Consider the following 15,378-nt stretch of genomic DNA (forward strand, 5'->3'; position numbering starts at 1 on the left):
AAATTTGCCATTCACTTTATTAATAAAAAGGACATAAGCCTTTCTTTGTAAGGGAAACATTTAAAACTCTGATCCAGAGCATACATCCACATGCAGAGATTTTGTCTGATACAGTGGAAGTAAAGAGCTTATGACATTGTGAAAACCCAAACACTTTATTTACCTACAGGCTCCTAGGATTGTGCCAGATTGAAATATCATTAATGTTTTACCTGCAGATAGCGTCCGCTCTGAAGATGCACTGTATGCTATATCATAAAGGAGCCAGAAATCAATGTTAAGTAATGTATTGGATTTTCAGGATCACAGTATTTTCCAGATAAAGAAAAAACATTTACTGAAAAACTCTCAAAAAGGAACAGTGATTAATGACCAGCTCTGAAGAGCCAACATCATTTAATTGTCTGTCTAGATTTTCAGTCTCCTCTGAGGAGGCCGAGTTCCATTTTGCTGAGCTACAGATGCAACTCGGGCAAGACTGCAAAGCAGCGGGGCTGACAGGGGGCTAGTCTAAGTGTATGTCAGTGCCAAGAACCCAAGGCTTGCTTTCTAAATTGTATCAGTTCCAAAATCAAAGAGGTAAAACGTATTGGACAAAACCATGATATTGGATCAGACTTCACTCAGCAAGCTTAGCACGTAGGATAGAACTAAGTGAGGCTTGTTGAAAATGTCTAATTAAGGAGCGTGAAAAATACATGAAAGGTTTTCCATGACCTAAACGCTATTCTGCACAGATGAGCTTAACAGTACTGAACAGCCAATAACAGACCCAGTATTTATAAGCAATCTTCTATTTTGTGCTTAACAGTTCCAGTCTCAAGTCTGCCACTTACTGTGTCAGCAGTCTGCAGACAAAGACCCTTCCCACCATCACTGTACTGGGGACAGGCAGAACTGGTGATGGGGTGGGAATTTATTAGTAGTAGGTGAGAGCACCAAGCAACGCTTTATAGCTGAACTTCCCAGAGTTCTCCTTCCTTTTAATCTTAGCTCCATTCACTTCAACACTGTTAAAGAAAACCAGAGTAGAGCCATGCTAAAAATCAAGTATGAGGAAGGCTCCTAGGGTAACATCACAGGAGAAAGGGGATCATGAGAAGCAGCGTTCTCAGCAAGGCTGGCAGCTCCGTCCTGCCCAGGGAGATAGAGCTGTAGCGCGTTGAAGCTAATCTCCTCTGTCAGGCGCTGCAGCAGCCGAGCAGCCCGAGCACAGCCACTTCTGCCACTCCTGCTCACTGCAAGAAGCCTTTAGCATGACAAGACAGGGCGAGGGGGATATCAGCAAAGCCAATGTGAAAATAAATGTTGTTTGAAAAAGCACAGGGACACAGACAAGTAGAACATTCACGAAACGCAAATACTGTTTTAATTTTGCTTGGCAATAACTACCGTGTACAGTATCTTGGCTAATTCAGTCAGCACACTTTGTTGAAAACAGTTACCTAACCACATGTCCTGGTTTGAGGTAAAACAGAAACCATTTTCTTTACAGTAATTTTACTTTTCAGTTAAGTCTTCAAAGGACAAAAATGCTTCCGTGGTGTAGTCTTAACTCACTCTTAAGTGTTAAGCAGGCAGAATAGTTATTAGAAGCCTATTACTACTACATCAGAAAGCCTGTTGATCCAGAACGTCCTCAAAAAGCGTACTGATATGGCAATCTGCCTTTCAGATAGCTCCTCCCTATTTCTCGAATTATCTGGGTTGTTAAATAGCAGTGTAGGACTTGTTTAGAATATGCTGATATTGTATAAAATTGTATACATGTATTACATTGCATATTGCAGCATCTGAATAAAGACATAAAAAGTATAGCATCCTTATCTGTTCTCAATTTTGCCCTAAGATGAGGCAAAACAATTCTTTACCGACTACCTTTTTTATTTACAGTCCAATTTTCCACTAACACATTCTGAAAGAGTCCCATTATTACAAGTCTTACCTACTTTTGCCTTGCATCTGTAACACATTCACAATAAAGCCCCAACGTGCATTGTCACAACAGGTATCTGCTAATTATGACACTGAATTTATTATACAACAATATGAAAATCAGACAATATTCAGCATTCACAGTAAACGGAAAAAAAATATTTACTATATTTGTATTACCCAAAGATATTTGCAAATCTTTAAACTCTTAGAAGTGCATAAACTCACTAACTATAAGCAACTAATTTCCAGCACCGATGCAAATTGGTGCCTCAAGAACTGCATGATACGAGAACTGCGAATCACGGATTTACAGATACTAGTTGGCTTAAAATATATGCTTTTACTATTACTGAAGGCAGCAAAAGTCACTGATATTTCAGAACATTTATGTTTCCTTTCTTCAATCTAGACCTTAAACTCAAATAATATACTTGCTGTAGTGCTAAAAATATGCAGGACACTTCAAAGATTACAAAGATGCAGATCAGACAATTGTATCAAACAAATAAGCTAGATGTTATGTTCACATCTACATGAAGAATTGAGACCTCTAAGGACTCTAAAGTAAAATATTCTTAGCCCCCTAAAACAAAGTGCAGTTACAGCTCTAGGACTTCACAAACACAGCACTGCAATGTCAAGATAAAGTCCCACCTTGTATCCAAAAAGCTCTTTTTAGATCCCAACAGGTTTTTAAAAGAACTTTTTGAAGGTCCTTGTTCTCAGACCACCAGGTCATAACACAGTATTAATTCCTGCTGGCATATCTCTACAGCTTGTACAGCTATCCTAACAAGTGCATTCCAAACAGCAATTTGACAAAGCAATAGGGAATGTAGACATAAAAAACCCAAGGGGTTTTCTTGGTAAAAATAATATTTGAAATGTTTCTCTTTTTTCAAATGAACATGTTTGTCCTTATTTCATTTAACACAGTTTTTAGCATTTTGTGGGTTTGGTGCATAACAGAAATTTTAAAACATTTCCAAAACATTTCAATCTCAGTGCAAGTAAAACACTCCAATTTAATCTTCCTGATTAAACATTTCTATAAGAGAAAAAATTTACATGTACAGTTTCCTGTCTAAGTAGGCTTTGCCTTCACAGCTAACATTTCATATTCAGACTCCAATTGCACATAAAAGCTTTACTTTTAAATTCAGTAAAGATGCAAGTTTAATCTCAGGAGACTATGATGCCTTAGAAGTTAAAACATTAAGTGCTGCTACCAACAATCTTTAAGAGATTCTGTTTTTGATATACCCATTTCTAATGAGAATCACTGAAGTTACTCAACAAGCATGACCAGTTTATCTTGGGTGACTTGCGAAACCTTCCACTGATTCTACAGAAACTAAAGTTTCACTTGAATTTCTGTATAACCTTCTATACTAATTACTTTAATACTTTGTTTGCTCCCTGCAACAACTTTCACTTCTACTTTTTATCCCATACATTCATCTATAATACTGTCACCTTTCCCTCAGTTGCAATATAAGAAATTGACTTAATTAGTACACATTTTCGAAATGTTATCACTAAGTATTTGTAGCAGTGTGCACCCTGTGTCACAACCCCCTCTGCAGTTAATTAATTTCCTGTACCCAAATAAACAACAAAAAATAAATAATACAAGAATTTGTTTTAAACATGCATTAAATTTCAGACAGAAAGACAACTGAAGGTTTGAGAAAATAAACATTTGTCAATAGCTGGCCAAAAATCCAGAATATTTCAGCATCTTAAAAAATTATTCCAAAAAACCCCCCACTTTTCATTTTCCCCCTCTATTAGCTGCTCCACATATAATATCTTTTAACAGAGATACATATTTAGAAATCTCCATGCATATTTATTTCTCTTTCCTTCAGCAGTTCAGCATCTTCATTTTCTACAGTCCCCTAAAATAAAATCCAGAGAGGCACAGTTCACCCTCTTGCACCAAATATTTAGCTGTCTCAAAGAAAACTTCCTTTTTTTCTGTAAGAGATATTAAGGCCCTTAGTTACTGTCTTAATATTTTCTCCCCTGCCTTATACTATAGTGAAGGTACAAGATATAATGCCTTATCTCGTCACTGAAGGGAAGAGGTGCCCAACTGACTCCCTCTCATTTCAAGGGTGCAAGTTTTAATCCTCAAGTGAATCAGTCCTGTCTTTCAAGACAGAAGATTTGCCACTTGGCAAAGGTTCATAATTTCCCCTTTGCTATGCAGCCAAATCACTTCAAAAAGCAATATAGTGCAAGTAAGGGAAGATGCTTATTTACAGAGTGCTTTCTTAGATGAGGCAGATCAGAAATGACAGACCAGCTCAAACACGGGCTACGAACTCTGCTGATCAAGTACTGCAAGCAGAACCCAGCTGAAGTAAATGCATTTCAATGATAAATTAATATCGGATGCTGCTCTCCGGAAAAAAGCATTTCAAAATAACAACCGAGAGCGAGCAGGGCTACAACTTTCCAAAATTAGCCTGACATGATCTAATTGAACTCCAGTGGGAGTTCGATTAGGCCATGTGCCCACGGCAACGTGAGTCTAACTGCTGCCTCTCAAAAGCAACAGTTAAATGAAAACTGTCTATTACTACTAATCTGACCCAGCCACATGCATTAATAATTACTTTTTTTTTTTTTTTTAAGGTAGCTTTCCTCAAAGTTTCCACAGAATTCTGTAAACACTTAAAGACAGACTTTTATATAAGTATACATAGCAAGCACGCTGGCAAAGAAACGCCAAGTTGATACACTGGAAAAATAAACCCAACTATCAGTGGTTTAATAAAAAAAAAATACCAACTTCTTTCACTGTTTGAGGCAGTTTCTTTATATCCAAATCTCAGTGCTCGTCTGTAATATAAGTTTCTAAATCCTCTAAAAATTGCAGCCACCATTTGTTGCTCTGAGGAGAAAAACCTACATCATTTCAACAATAATATGTAATGCTCAACAGTTGCTGCCAGGGACTTTTTCCATATATCATGCAAGCACATAACCTGTCACACAAAAATATATTCTTAACACTCAGTTGCTGTAAAATTAATTTATTTGCAGTGCCAGGAATGCAGCCTTCAGGGGAAAAAATAATTAAAAATGGCTTTGTTGCTTTCATCTTGATGTTATTTTTTAATGTGAATGTTTCATTACAGCAATATATCTATGACCAATGAGTGAGATCATTTACCTCTTTAGCTTCTTAAATTCTATTTAAATGGTCATTACGAATGATTGTAGAACTAATGAATTCGTCTTCAAAACAGTCTCAGAATTTAGGAAGCATTTCCTAGACACAACAGGCAGATATTTAACAAATCTCAAAATCAATATGTGACAAACTGGATTGAGTAAACATACAAAACATTTACCCAGGCAGCCATAGTTGGCCCTTTTTTTATCAGTTGTTTGTGAAAGTAGAAGATGGAAGAATAATGACTATATTCACAAGTGATTTGGCAAAGCATTAAAAAGTCAATTTACTCCAAAAGTGCAAGCTTAGGTTGAAGATGAGAGGTTGCTTTTGAACTTCAGCGTTTCTATAGCTACAAACTTCATAGGCAGATCTTCAGATCTGAAATAAACACCCTTCTCCAGCCTCTACTTCTCCTAGCATCAGGAAACAGCTATCTGAACCTTTGCATTTTTAATACCTCCAGACTGTGGGCTCTAGACTATACCCCATCCAACAGCATTTGCAAAATTCTAGCTGGAGGGACTAGCAACCAGCAACTACTCAAATCTGCCTCTATTATCTTTAAGATAGAAGAGGAGAACATTATGACTATTCAGATGTATGATTGTTAAATTACCAGCTGCACATTAAGAAGCATTAAGGATTAAATTTAAGGCTTCAAGAACCTGTTTGTCCTTAATCTTATTTTACATTATTATAAAAGTTTTGTTACAAGATAGGATAGGTTTCTTATATTTTTGCCCTGACCAAATATAAACTAAAAAAACCAAAAATATATTCCACTCCGCACAGATATGGTTGCAAGAGGAACATGTTTTGACATTCTAAAAGATAACAATAACATAAAAATTAAGTGTAATCTTTGAGAGAAGAATTGCTATATTTTACGACAACAAAGCTATATCTAAGGTGTATTAAGATCTTAATTAACTTACTTGTAGTCTTGAATAATTTATAGTCAAGCTACATCTTTAAATATGCCACTGTTAATTGTCCTACAAAAAACTGTAAGCAAAAGATTGTACAAAGGAATTTTTTATTCCTCCATTATTTTTGGGGATGGATTTAGCTCAACAGCCCAACAATACTCTGCTCTTTCCACAGATCCTTCATATAGCTGTAAGGAAATACTTTAAAAAACACAACCACAATTTTTCTTAATAATGAAGTTTTAAATTGACTAGGTTCATCAGCAGTGTTTTCAGGTTCTGTTAGCTTTTAAACTATAGCTGAATTGCCACTTGTTACTCCAAGAATTTTTTATCCTGGGTGATTTTAGAGGAAATCAGCAGAAAAAAATTTTCAAATACTTGGTTAACTGTTGGCTGAATCCATCAGGCTTCACGTAATTAACCATACACTAGTCACACCTCCTTTGAAATTTACAGGATCATAGAGTTCTAGGAGGCCACATACCTCACTTTCTGTCATTCAAGAACTATTTGATGTACAACATTTTTAATGCCTTATCCAAAATATATATGAAGTAGTGCTCTTACAGTTAGTGGGCTATAATGAAAGAACCTTCTGGAGATTTCCCATCTGACTGTGACCTGTTCCATTTAATAACCTAAAAGGCATGGTAATATACATTGTAACAGTCTATGCAGCTAAGCTTACTAATGTCCTTTAAGCATTCTGACAAACTTTAATAGAAAGCCTGGAAGAGTGCCCAAGTAAGGTATCTAGTAGGTAATCCAAAGCTTCCCGACAGTTCCATAAAAATTGAACTTCACCAAAGCGAGAATTCTGTCCTCAACGTTAAGGTGGAAAAACTAAATCTTACAGCACCAAAATGGGTTCTAGAAAGAGTCAAGAGGGCTGGGAAAGGGACCGTGGAGACGCCAGTGTCTGGAACGGGGGTCAGTGATGTTGACCCATGTTGACCCACAGCCTCCCCGTTTTCACTCTTCCAGCTTCCTAGAACATCCTCTACCTCCTCAGTGTTGCGGGTGTAGGGGATTTACGCTGCCAGGAGCAGCCCCATCTCTGTCGGATGCAGCAGCAGTAGAGCTTTACAAACAAAACACCAGAATGGCAAATGAGGCCATTCTTGCTGTTGGAATGGCCAATCTCCGTCTGTTAACCTAGTCAAAACAGACAGACAACTGTGCAAGGCAGCAATCTACTTTGACTTATGCCTAAAGCCAAATCTGCATATTATGAAAATGGAAGGTGACACAGTAACACGAAACAGTTTGAGTCAGAAATGTATGCTGCACCACTCAATTACAGCTGGGTGAATTAAGGACTGTGTTACCAATTTATTTCTCCACCCTCCGCCCTGACTTTGCAAGTCAAGCTAGATCTTTCAGTATTAAAAATCTCACTTAAAAATTATTTGTAGATTTTATCACCCAATAACTGAATCAATTCAGCTTGTAATTTTTATCCATGGAGAAGCACAAGCACAAGTCATTTTGTAGGAACCTCGTCTTCCTATTTTCGGGGGGATAGAAAGGGACAAGGAATTATCTTTACACCTTTTTTCCTTCCTGTCTAAATCCACAATACTCGCACGATACTAACTCCAGTCACATTTTGGGAAGCCCAATCAGATGACTTACCAGAGTCAAGTAGAGTCTGTTCTGCACTGCACAGTGCTGAGCTCAGACACTGATTCCAAATGGTGATTGTTTATGGGTTCTACAAATAGTATTATCAGCCAAAAGGCACCATGTCTTATCAACTCTCTTTATCCATTTATACCCATTAATACATGCGCTTTCCCAGCAAAAAGTTGTCTTTTTTTTTTTAGCATGACAAGCTCTCATTTTGACCAAAATTCCTTACAAAGACTCCACCCTACAGCTACTTCTGAAAACATTAGGATCTTCACCATTTTAGAATTTAAATTAATTCAAATAATATCATTGCTAAACACAAACTATTCTTTTTGCATTCCATAGCTGTAAATACTATCCAATTAAACACATCTTCATTTCACAAAACACTTTACATTGATAAAGGACTCTCGACATACAGAAACTACCATTTATGTATATGCCTCTATTCAATTTCTCTTTCACAATTCTTATTCGGAAAAGGCTATGCAAATGCTTAGATTTGGCCATTGAACTCAAGTTTCTTTGCAGGTTCTTAATTCTTGGAACACAGCATAACAGCATGCCCACTTCTAGTATTACTCCTGTAATAGGAGACCAAGGGGTCTGATCCCTTGATTTGGATCCATATGCTATGTTGATTTTGTAATAAATAACAGATAATCTAATCTGAAAGAAAACTACATTGCTCAAACTAGCACTCTTTGAAAGTTATGCCAAAGTTAATCTCTACCAGAGATATGCAAAAGAAAGAAGCCAGATTTCAAAGCACTCTATGACTGTTGGGAGAGAATCTCAACAGCCTGATAAAAGACCGGTTCTACCGCTCAAAGCTATCTGAGAACCACGACTGAATACACAGGCCAGACATTTCAAAGGTACCATGATGTTAATGAATTTACTGGCCTGTTTTTAACAGAAGTCTGAATCCTTCTGAATATCCCCACAGGCTTCTCAAGTTGGGCATTCAAATACCAAAGCACCCAAGATTAGAGACCATTTTGGAAAACGTAATCTGCATTCAGCAGTTGCCTATACAAACAATTCTTGTATAAGCATTTAACTCGTTCTTTGCAGAGCACTGTGGAACATATAAACACAAAAAAGTTCATATGGAAAAGCTGTCTTCTGTTTGTCATTTCTGTTGCATATAAATGGAAAGGTCACAGGTTTTACATTTTACAGTACCATGAAAGAAGGATCTTTCTCTAAATTATTTAAACCTTGAAATGAAAGAGATGGAAATGTCCAACTTACTGTAAGGCGTTGTATCAGTAGGATCGGGAGGTGGAAAATTTTCTGTGAAGTTGACATTACACAAGTCCGTGCTACAGCAGCAGAAGCGATATGTTCCATTCTGAATTAAGGAAGGGGTGGTTGTAACTATACACTCCTCAAAGTGACACTCTTGTGGGTCTCCTATATGAGACCAGCAACCTGTAAAAAGAGGGATATTAAAATAATTCTTTTTAAAAGAGACATAAAATTAATTCTACTGCGTGGACAACTAAACACGCCTATGGAAATGCATTACCTAATTAAATCTTACAGAGTGGGTTGAAAACAGTTATCATAATTTGTCTGTCTGAATCACTACCACCTTTTAAACCAAAAACTGAAGAATTTCTTTCAGAATTTACCACAGCCAAGGAGAAGAAATATGGGCAGTGACAAAGGCCAACATCAGAGGTACCCAGCTGCCAGCCACAATATGACAAAACCTGAATTCTTGAGCCTTCTAAGCAGAAGTATGCCATTCCTCAGTTCTCTGATACCACAGACAACATTATCACCCTCCAGCCCACAGTATAGATGAAACTGTGACCTAGTCCCCTCCTTAGAGCTAGGCCACACAACTGCATCTAGAGCTTGATGCTCCTTGTATAACTTCTAAAAATTCTGTCCTTCTTCATTATCAACATCACTGGACTCTTCTACAGTGACACAACTTATTTCTTGGTTAATGCAGGCCTCTTCTCCCTGCAGCAACTGTTCCTTCCAAATATGGTCCATGGCAGGTTACACACAAATGCCTGGAAGGGAAAGAGGTAGTGTGGGGGCAGAGGTGAGCAGTCAGACTGCTGCTTCTTCCAGTAGATTACCAGATCAAACATGAAACCAGAACATCGAGTACAACTGCACAGGATGTTTGTAAATACAAACATTTTCATTCCACCTTATACTACTTTAACTGGTACCCAAGTAAGCAACAGCAGAATCCCTGAGAATGGTAATCACAACACATCTCCAGCCACTGCAAGACCCTTCACCCCTCCCTATCGTCACTCTCCATACAGAACAGCAGTGATTGCCATTTAGTGATATGTGACAGTTTTGTGCAATAGCTGCAATTTCCTTTGTAAAGAAACATCCAATCAATAGAAATATATATTTTTACTTAATGAGAACTTATTTTTAAATTTATGATTACATCAATACTTATACATACTCAAGAAAGTCATCTTCCTCTGGACATCCTAAGCAACAAGCAATTTGAGTGTTTTTTCCTTCCACTGAGCATTGATCTCTTTGGTCTCATTTAGAAGTCATTGATTTCAAACAAACTTTCTGTTCATACTTAAAATTGCTAAATGGGAAGCTTAAAATTATGCTTTTGTACAATGCACAAACGACATGTATAGTTTTGCTGCTGTGCATCTTCGTATCAGCTGGCTAGATCACAAAAAAGTGAAAAGAGTAGCAAAACCACTGCACTTCCACCAAAATGTTACATACCTTGTTTTACAAGATGTATGTCTCCTTCTCGTGTTTTTTCCCAAAGTCCATAGCAGGTACTACCTTTCATGCACAAAATTGTGCCATTCTCCTGGGAGATTCGGCTCTCACTGATTCCATGGTCCTGCTGATATGGGTCTTTAAATGCACACAGCCGCTCCTCACTCTGCGCAGCTTTAGAGAAAGAAAGAAAAATATTTTTTTGTCAGTGATTTTATGCATAAAATATTAACTTCAATAAAAGTATGAGTAAGGTCTTCTGGAATCTTACATTCAAGACTATCCTGAATTATACATATCTGTTCTTTAAACTGTACTCCAACAGTGAGAAATAAAAATAGTTTTATTCCAAAGTTACTTTCATAAGGAGGATAGAAAAACTCAGTAGATGTTTCAAAATGAATGTGCAAATGTTTGAAGTTCACAGGTGCAGAATGAAAATTTTATTGCATAGTCTGCATCATTTGTCCTCAAGCATAAGTTATGCAACTGTTAGCTGGTTTCTTCAGCAACCGCACACGTTACTTAATTGTTTCCAGATCCTAAACCAAGATGATCTTTTTCAGACTGCCAACCCAGTGCCTACCTAAGTCACAGGGCTTTTTCCCCACTCTCTTTCTATTGACCCATCTCTTTTTTCTACATGCTCTCCAGCCGTTGCACTGACATTTACTTCTTTTTGCCCAGCAACCGATGAGTTTGGGCTCTTTCACACAACTGCATTAATGACCACCACCAGGAATACTAACAGCAGAGTAAAACCCATATGATGGAGCAGCAGTTCTGGGAAAACACTGCCTGCAAAAAGGAACAATGCTGCCTGGAAAGTCTCCCTGTGGAATGTCTAGCAGAAACATTATAAAACATACAAAGCGAGTGCAAAAATAAATACTCATGATCACCTGAAAAAATCTTTGGGGTTTTTTATTACGATAAAAACAAACGCAAAACCACCCACAAAAAACATACTGATTTTTACAAGAATATTTAATCAACAAACTTTAAAAAATTAGTGTCTTAAGAACTCATATCTTTTACCCATATGATTACTACTTTTTTGTTTATATCACCTCAATGAAAGGAATCAACCATGCTGATATGCCTCTGCCATCATAGGAAGAGAAAAATAAACACATTCAAACAATAAATTCTTCAGAAAGGCATCAAGTCTAAGATGAATAAATCCTACATCTGTAGCGAATATGATTTTTAGAATATTTTCATTCTTCCCTTGAATAATTTGATAAAACACTTGGAAAGCTAGGTGTGCAGTTACAAGGCACTTTGTAAGTATTATTCAGTAGTACAGCTCAGCAAACATCCAGTTGCAGTAAGAATTTGTATTACGTATCTCAACAGCTAGATTTTGTCCAGTTCTTTAACTCCCATGAAAGCACTGGTAGCAAAAAGATGCAAGGTGAAGTAGACTGGTCCTTTGGAAAAACAGATTTTGAACTTAAAAAAATATAGCGTATGTAATTGTAAATTATCAAACGGTACTGTATAAAATACATGCTCACCAAGGATTTATTTATTTGATCATTCTGCAGCACTGGCCCCAAAGAAGCCATGTTTCAGCAAGGCAGACTACCTGCAAAAACACTGTTTTATTGTGTCACCAGTGCAGCTGACTGGGTATCAGAAAGACAAACCAAGAGGCTCAGATACATGTCTCCCTTTTATGGCAGTTATTATTCATTAAAGAGTCAAAATTAAAAACTCTCTTATGCTGAGACAACCATAAATAGCTGCACTATCCAGAAAGGCAGCCTGGCAGTGACTCCCAGTTTATTCCATGGCAGCAGTAATTAAAATAGCACAACTTAGCTTATTTTTCAGTGGTCTAATAGGGCGTGTACAATTAGTTGAGCTGCATGTCAGCTCAGTGGTGGTAAAACTCTGAGCTGAGACGACAGGAACTTCTTAAGCCACTGTAATTCAATCACTTGCAGCTCCATGTACTCCAATAACCTGGCTGGCAGCCTGTGCTACTCACCCACCTCTCTGTACATTGGTCAGTGTATAATTAACACTTTACATCTGGAATTACAGTTCTGAAGTGATAAATACACGTATTATGAAGCAGTGGCTTGATATTCAGAAACTCAGTTGCCTAAATTTCGTATCTAATTTTTTTGCTTTCTAAATGAGTAGAGTTAGTCGAGTTACTGAGGACAAAAAGGTCACACATTAACAGCTAGCATATGCTGCCTCAAGCAGTACTTGCCAGTCGCACGTAGTAGTTTTATTCTCAGGAACAGCTGAGTATGCCAGGCGTGAAGCATCTGTCCTGCATTCTCTGCTCCATGACACAGGACTGGCCAAGAAACAATATATGAAAGGACACTACTCCACTGCCATATGAGAACTGGAGCTGACTAGCTTTTTGAAAATCCAAAGGAGAAAAAAAATTGTCACGGAACTGTAATTTAAGAGAGAAAGGGACAGAATCATACGGCCTTGTGAAACATGACATATCTGCTCCCAGATACACTACGAAGGTTTGAGAATCAGTTGTGTGTGATAGCTGAGTGGGACTAAGGTCATCTGAGATGATGTTTGTTTACAGAACGCTCAAATTGTTGCAAGATAAGTCCTTTCATAATTTGCCTTTATTGTGAAAAATAAAGAACAGAATTTATAAAACAGCCACACAGATTTGGTTTCCTTATCAAAAATCTGTAGTTAAAAAGAAAAAGAAAAAAAAGTAATTCCAGGAAAGTGCACTTTCATAATAGCTCAATGGGCTTTAAAAAACAAAAAAAATCTTTTAACCTCTGAACTAATGGAAGAAAAAGACAAAAAAACCCAACAACTTTCGGTTTTCCTTTCTACTCAGAAATAGGGTTACACATACCATGTCTGTGCTCCAGAGACACAGACAGCTTTAATTGCCTACTTTTCTGTTCTCTTCGCCTTTCTATAAATCTTAGGATCAAGGTTGAGAGGCAAGAACACGCAGAAGATACTTGAAAAAAGAAAAGCTGTTAACCATCCGGCTAGATGCTGTCCAACCATACACCACAGAACATAAAAGTTGCTACCAAAGGCTTTTCTGATTTAAAAAAACACGTATCGCCCTACAAGAATACCTGCAGAAGGGAGGAAGGGGCAAGAATAAGGAAGTACAACATCCACTGCTAGCAACCTGAGTGTCTATCAGTTTTCCAGCAAACTAATAAAAATGCAAGTTAACTTGCCACAATTTAGTGTCAGATGATCTCAGTGGGAAACTTTTCCAACAAAAAGTAAAGGTTACTCACCCAACAACTAGAGTTTTCATGCTGATCACTGCACATTCCTGCTTCGATTATAACCTAGAGTAGTACAACCCCTGTGGGAGCAGTACCCACTGCAATACCCTGCTGACCCCTGCCCCTTCTCTGATGGCATGGAACATCTGGAGAACAGGGGACATATAACAAAAGCTACTTTATTTTAATCTGTGGCCTCTGTGGGCTCATTGTTGAAGCTGTAATGCCGAAGAAAATTGGGCAGGGCATTCAGATGTCCAGAAACCATCTTGAAGAACACAGAATAGATGAGCTGCTACAATTTCTTTGCATGACTTTGGCACATTCCTGCTCTAGGAATTTGGCAGTAAGGTTTCCTTCTTTCAGGCAGTGGAAACTAGTCAGCTCAAAAACTTTTAGCACTGAAATATTTTTAAGTCAGGCCTTGAAAGCAATCTCCAACCTAAACGAGTATGCCTAAACCTTCCCCAAAAGAAATGGAGATACAACTACAAAAGCACACAGAAGTACTGGGGTGCCTGTTCTAAACTACCTATTTCAACAGAAATCTTAACCTTCAAGGTAAAAATACTGTTGCTTATTTGGATTTACAAGTGTTCCTCATGGATGACCTTTTATGTCAGTTTTCAGTCACCATAGGAGCCCATAGCTATGCATGGTGCATTCAGAGTTGAAACACCTCTACCTGTCCCTTGGGAGCTCTGCATCTCCAACATGAAAGGGCAGCCACCAACGTTCTTTATAGTAGCTTAGCTGGAAACAATTCCAAAGCTGCTGCTTCTAAAAACCCATCCTTGGAGATAGCCAAATGCCATCTGGACATGGTCCTGGGCAAACAGCTGCAGGTGACCCTGTCTTGGACGCAATGACCTCCAGAGGTCCTTTCCAACCTCAACTATTCTGTGATTCTCATAGGACATAGGTCTTAAGGTAATCAATGTGCAGTGACCAGACAGAAAAACTATATTCTTCACCTGGGCTACCTGCTATTTTTTGTCTCCGAGTCAGGTGAAATGGTAAGGTAAAACAAGAACTACTGGATTCTCTTGTTTGTCTTCAGTTCAAAGAGATCCAAAATGTTAAAATCTTTATTAAACAACAAAAGCAATTAAAATAAACAACTTATCCTATGAAGACTGAGGCTTTTGAACTGATCCATTTGATATATCCAGTACAGTTGCTACATGTGTCAGAAAAATGAAGAGCAAAGCCAAATGAAGAGAGAGGAGGGTGGATTGTTGGACACCTCTGGAGAATTCACTGTACTTAAACACAATTATCTAATTAAATCATTAAGTGACAAAAGCGTAATTTAAGAAATATGGAAATTATGACTACAAAAAGGAGAAAGTCACATAAAAGGCTGTGTCCAAAACTGGAAAACAATTTATTATTTCTTTCACAATATACAAGAAGTGAGAAAAGGACTTGTGGTACTTTTACTATCTTTATGAGGTAAATGTCACAGTAACCTATACTTGATCATCACAGAATTCATTACATGTTCAGGTCTTTTCTAATTCACCATCAATAAAAAAGTATGAGAGAGATCTTGAAACAAATAAATGGCAATCAAATGCTTACATGTCATATGCCACTAAAAACTTTGTTACTACATACAAGTGTAGTAGCAACAGATAGGCTGACATGGAGAAGATCAAAAAGCAAAACCTGAACAACAAATTGTGGAGAATTT

General features: G+C 37.6%; 1 protein-coding gene across 2 annotated transcripts in view; it reads right to left on the reverse strand.

Annotated features, from left to right (window-relative positions):
• BMPR2 (bone morphogenetic protein receptor type II) overlaps nucleotides 1–15,378 on the reverse strand; it is a 107,593-nt gene that overhangs the window by 42,372 nt on the left and 49,843 nt on the right. For both annotated transcript variants that reach the window (XM_014954444.1, XM_014954443.1), the window contains exons 2-3: nucleotides 10,429–10,602; nucleotides 8,950–9,129 (exon numbers count right to left, since the gene is read on the reverse strand). In XM_014954444.1, coding sequence (XP_014809930.1) covers nucleotides 8,950–9,129; nucleotides 10,429–10,602 — 354 coding nt within the window. The remainder of the gene's footprint in view (nucleotides 1–8,949; nucleotides 9,130–10,428; nucleotides 10,603–15,378) is intronic.

This window comes from Calidris pugnax, unplaced genomic scaffold, assembly GCF_001431845.1.
Source record: "Calidris pugnax isolate Ruff unplaced genomic scaffold, ASM143184v1 scaffold103, whole genome shotgun sequence".
NCBI lineage: Eukaryota > Metazoa > Chordata > Aves > Charadriiformes > Scolopacidae > Calidris > Calidris pugnax.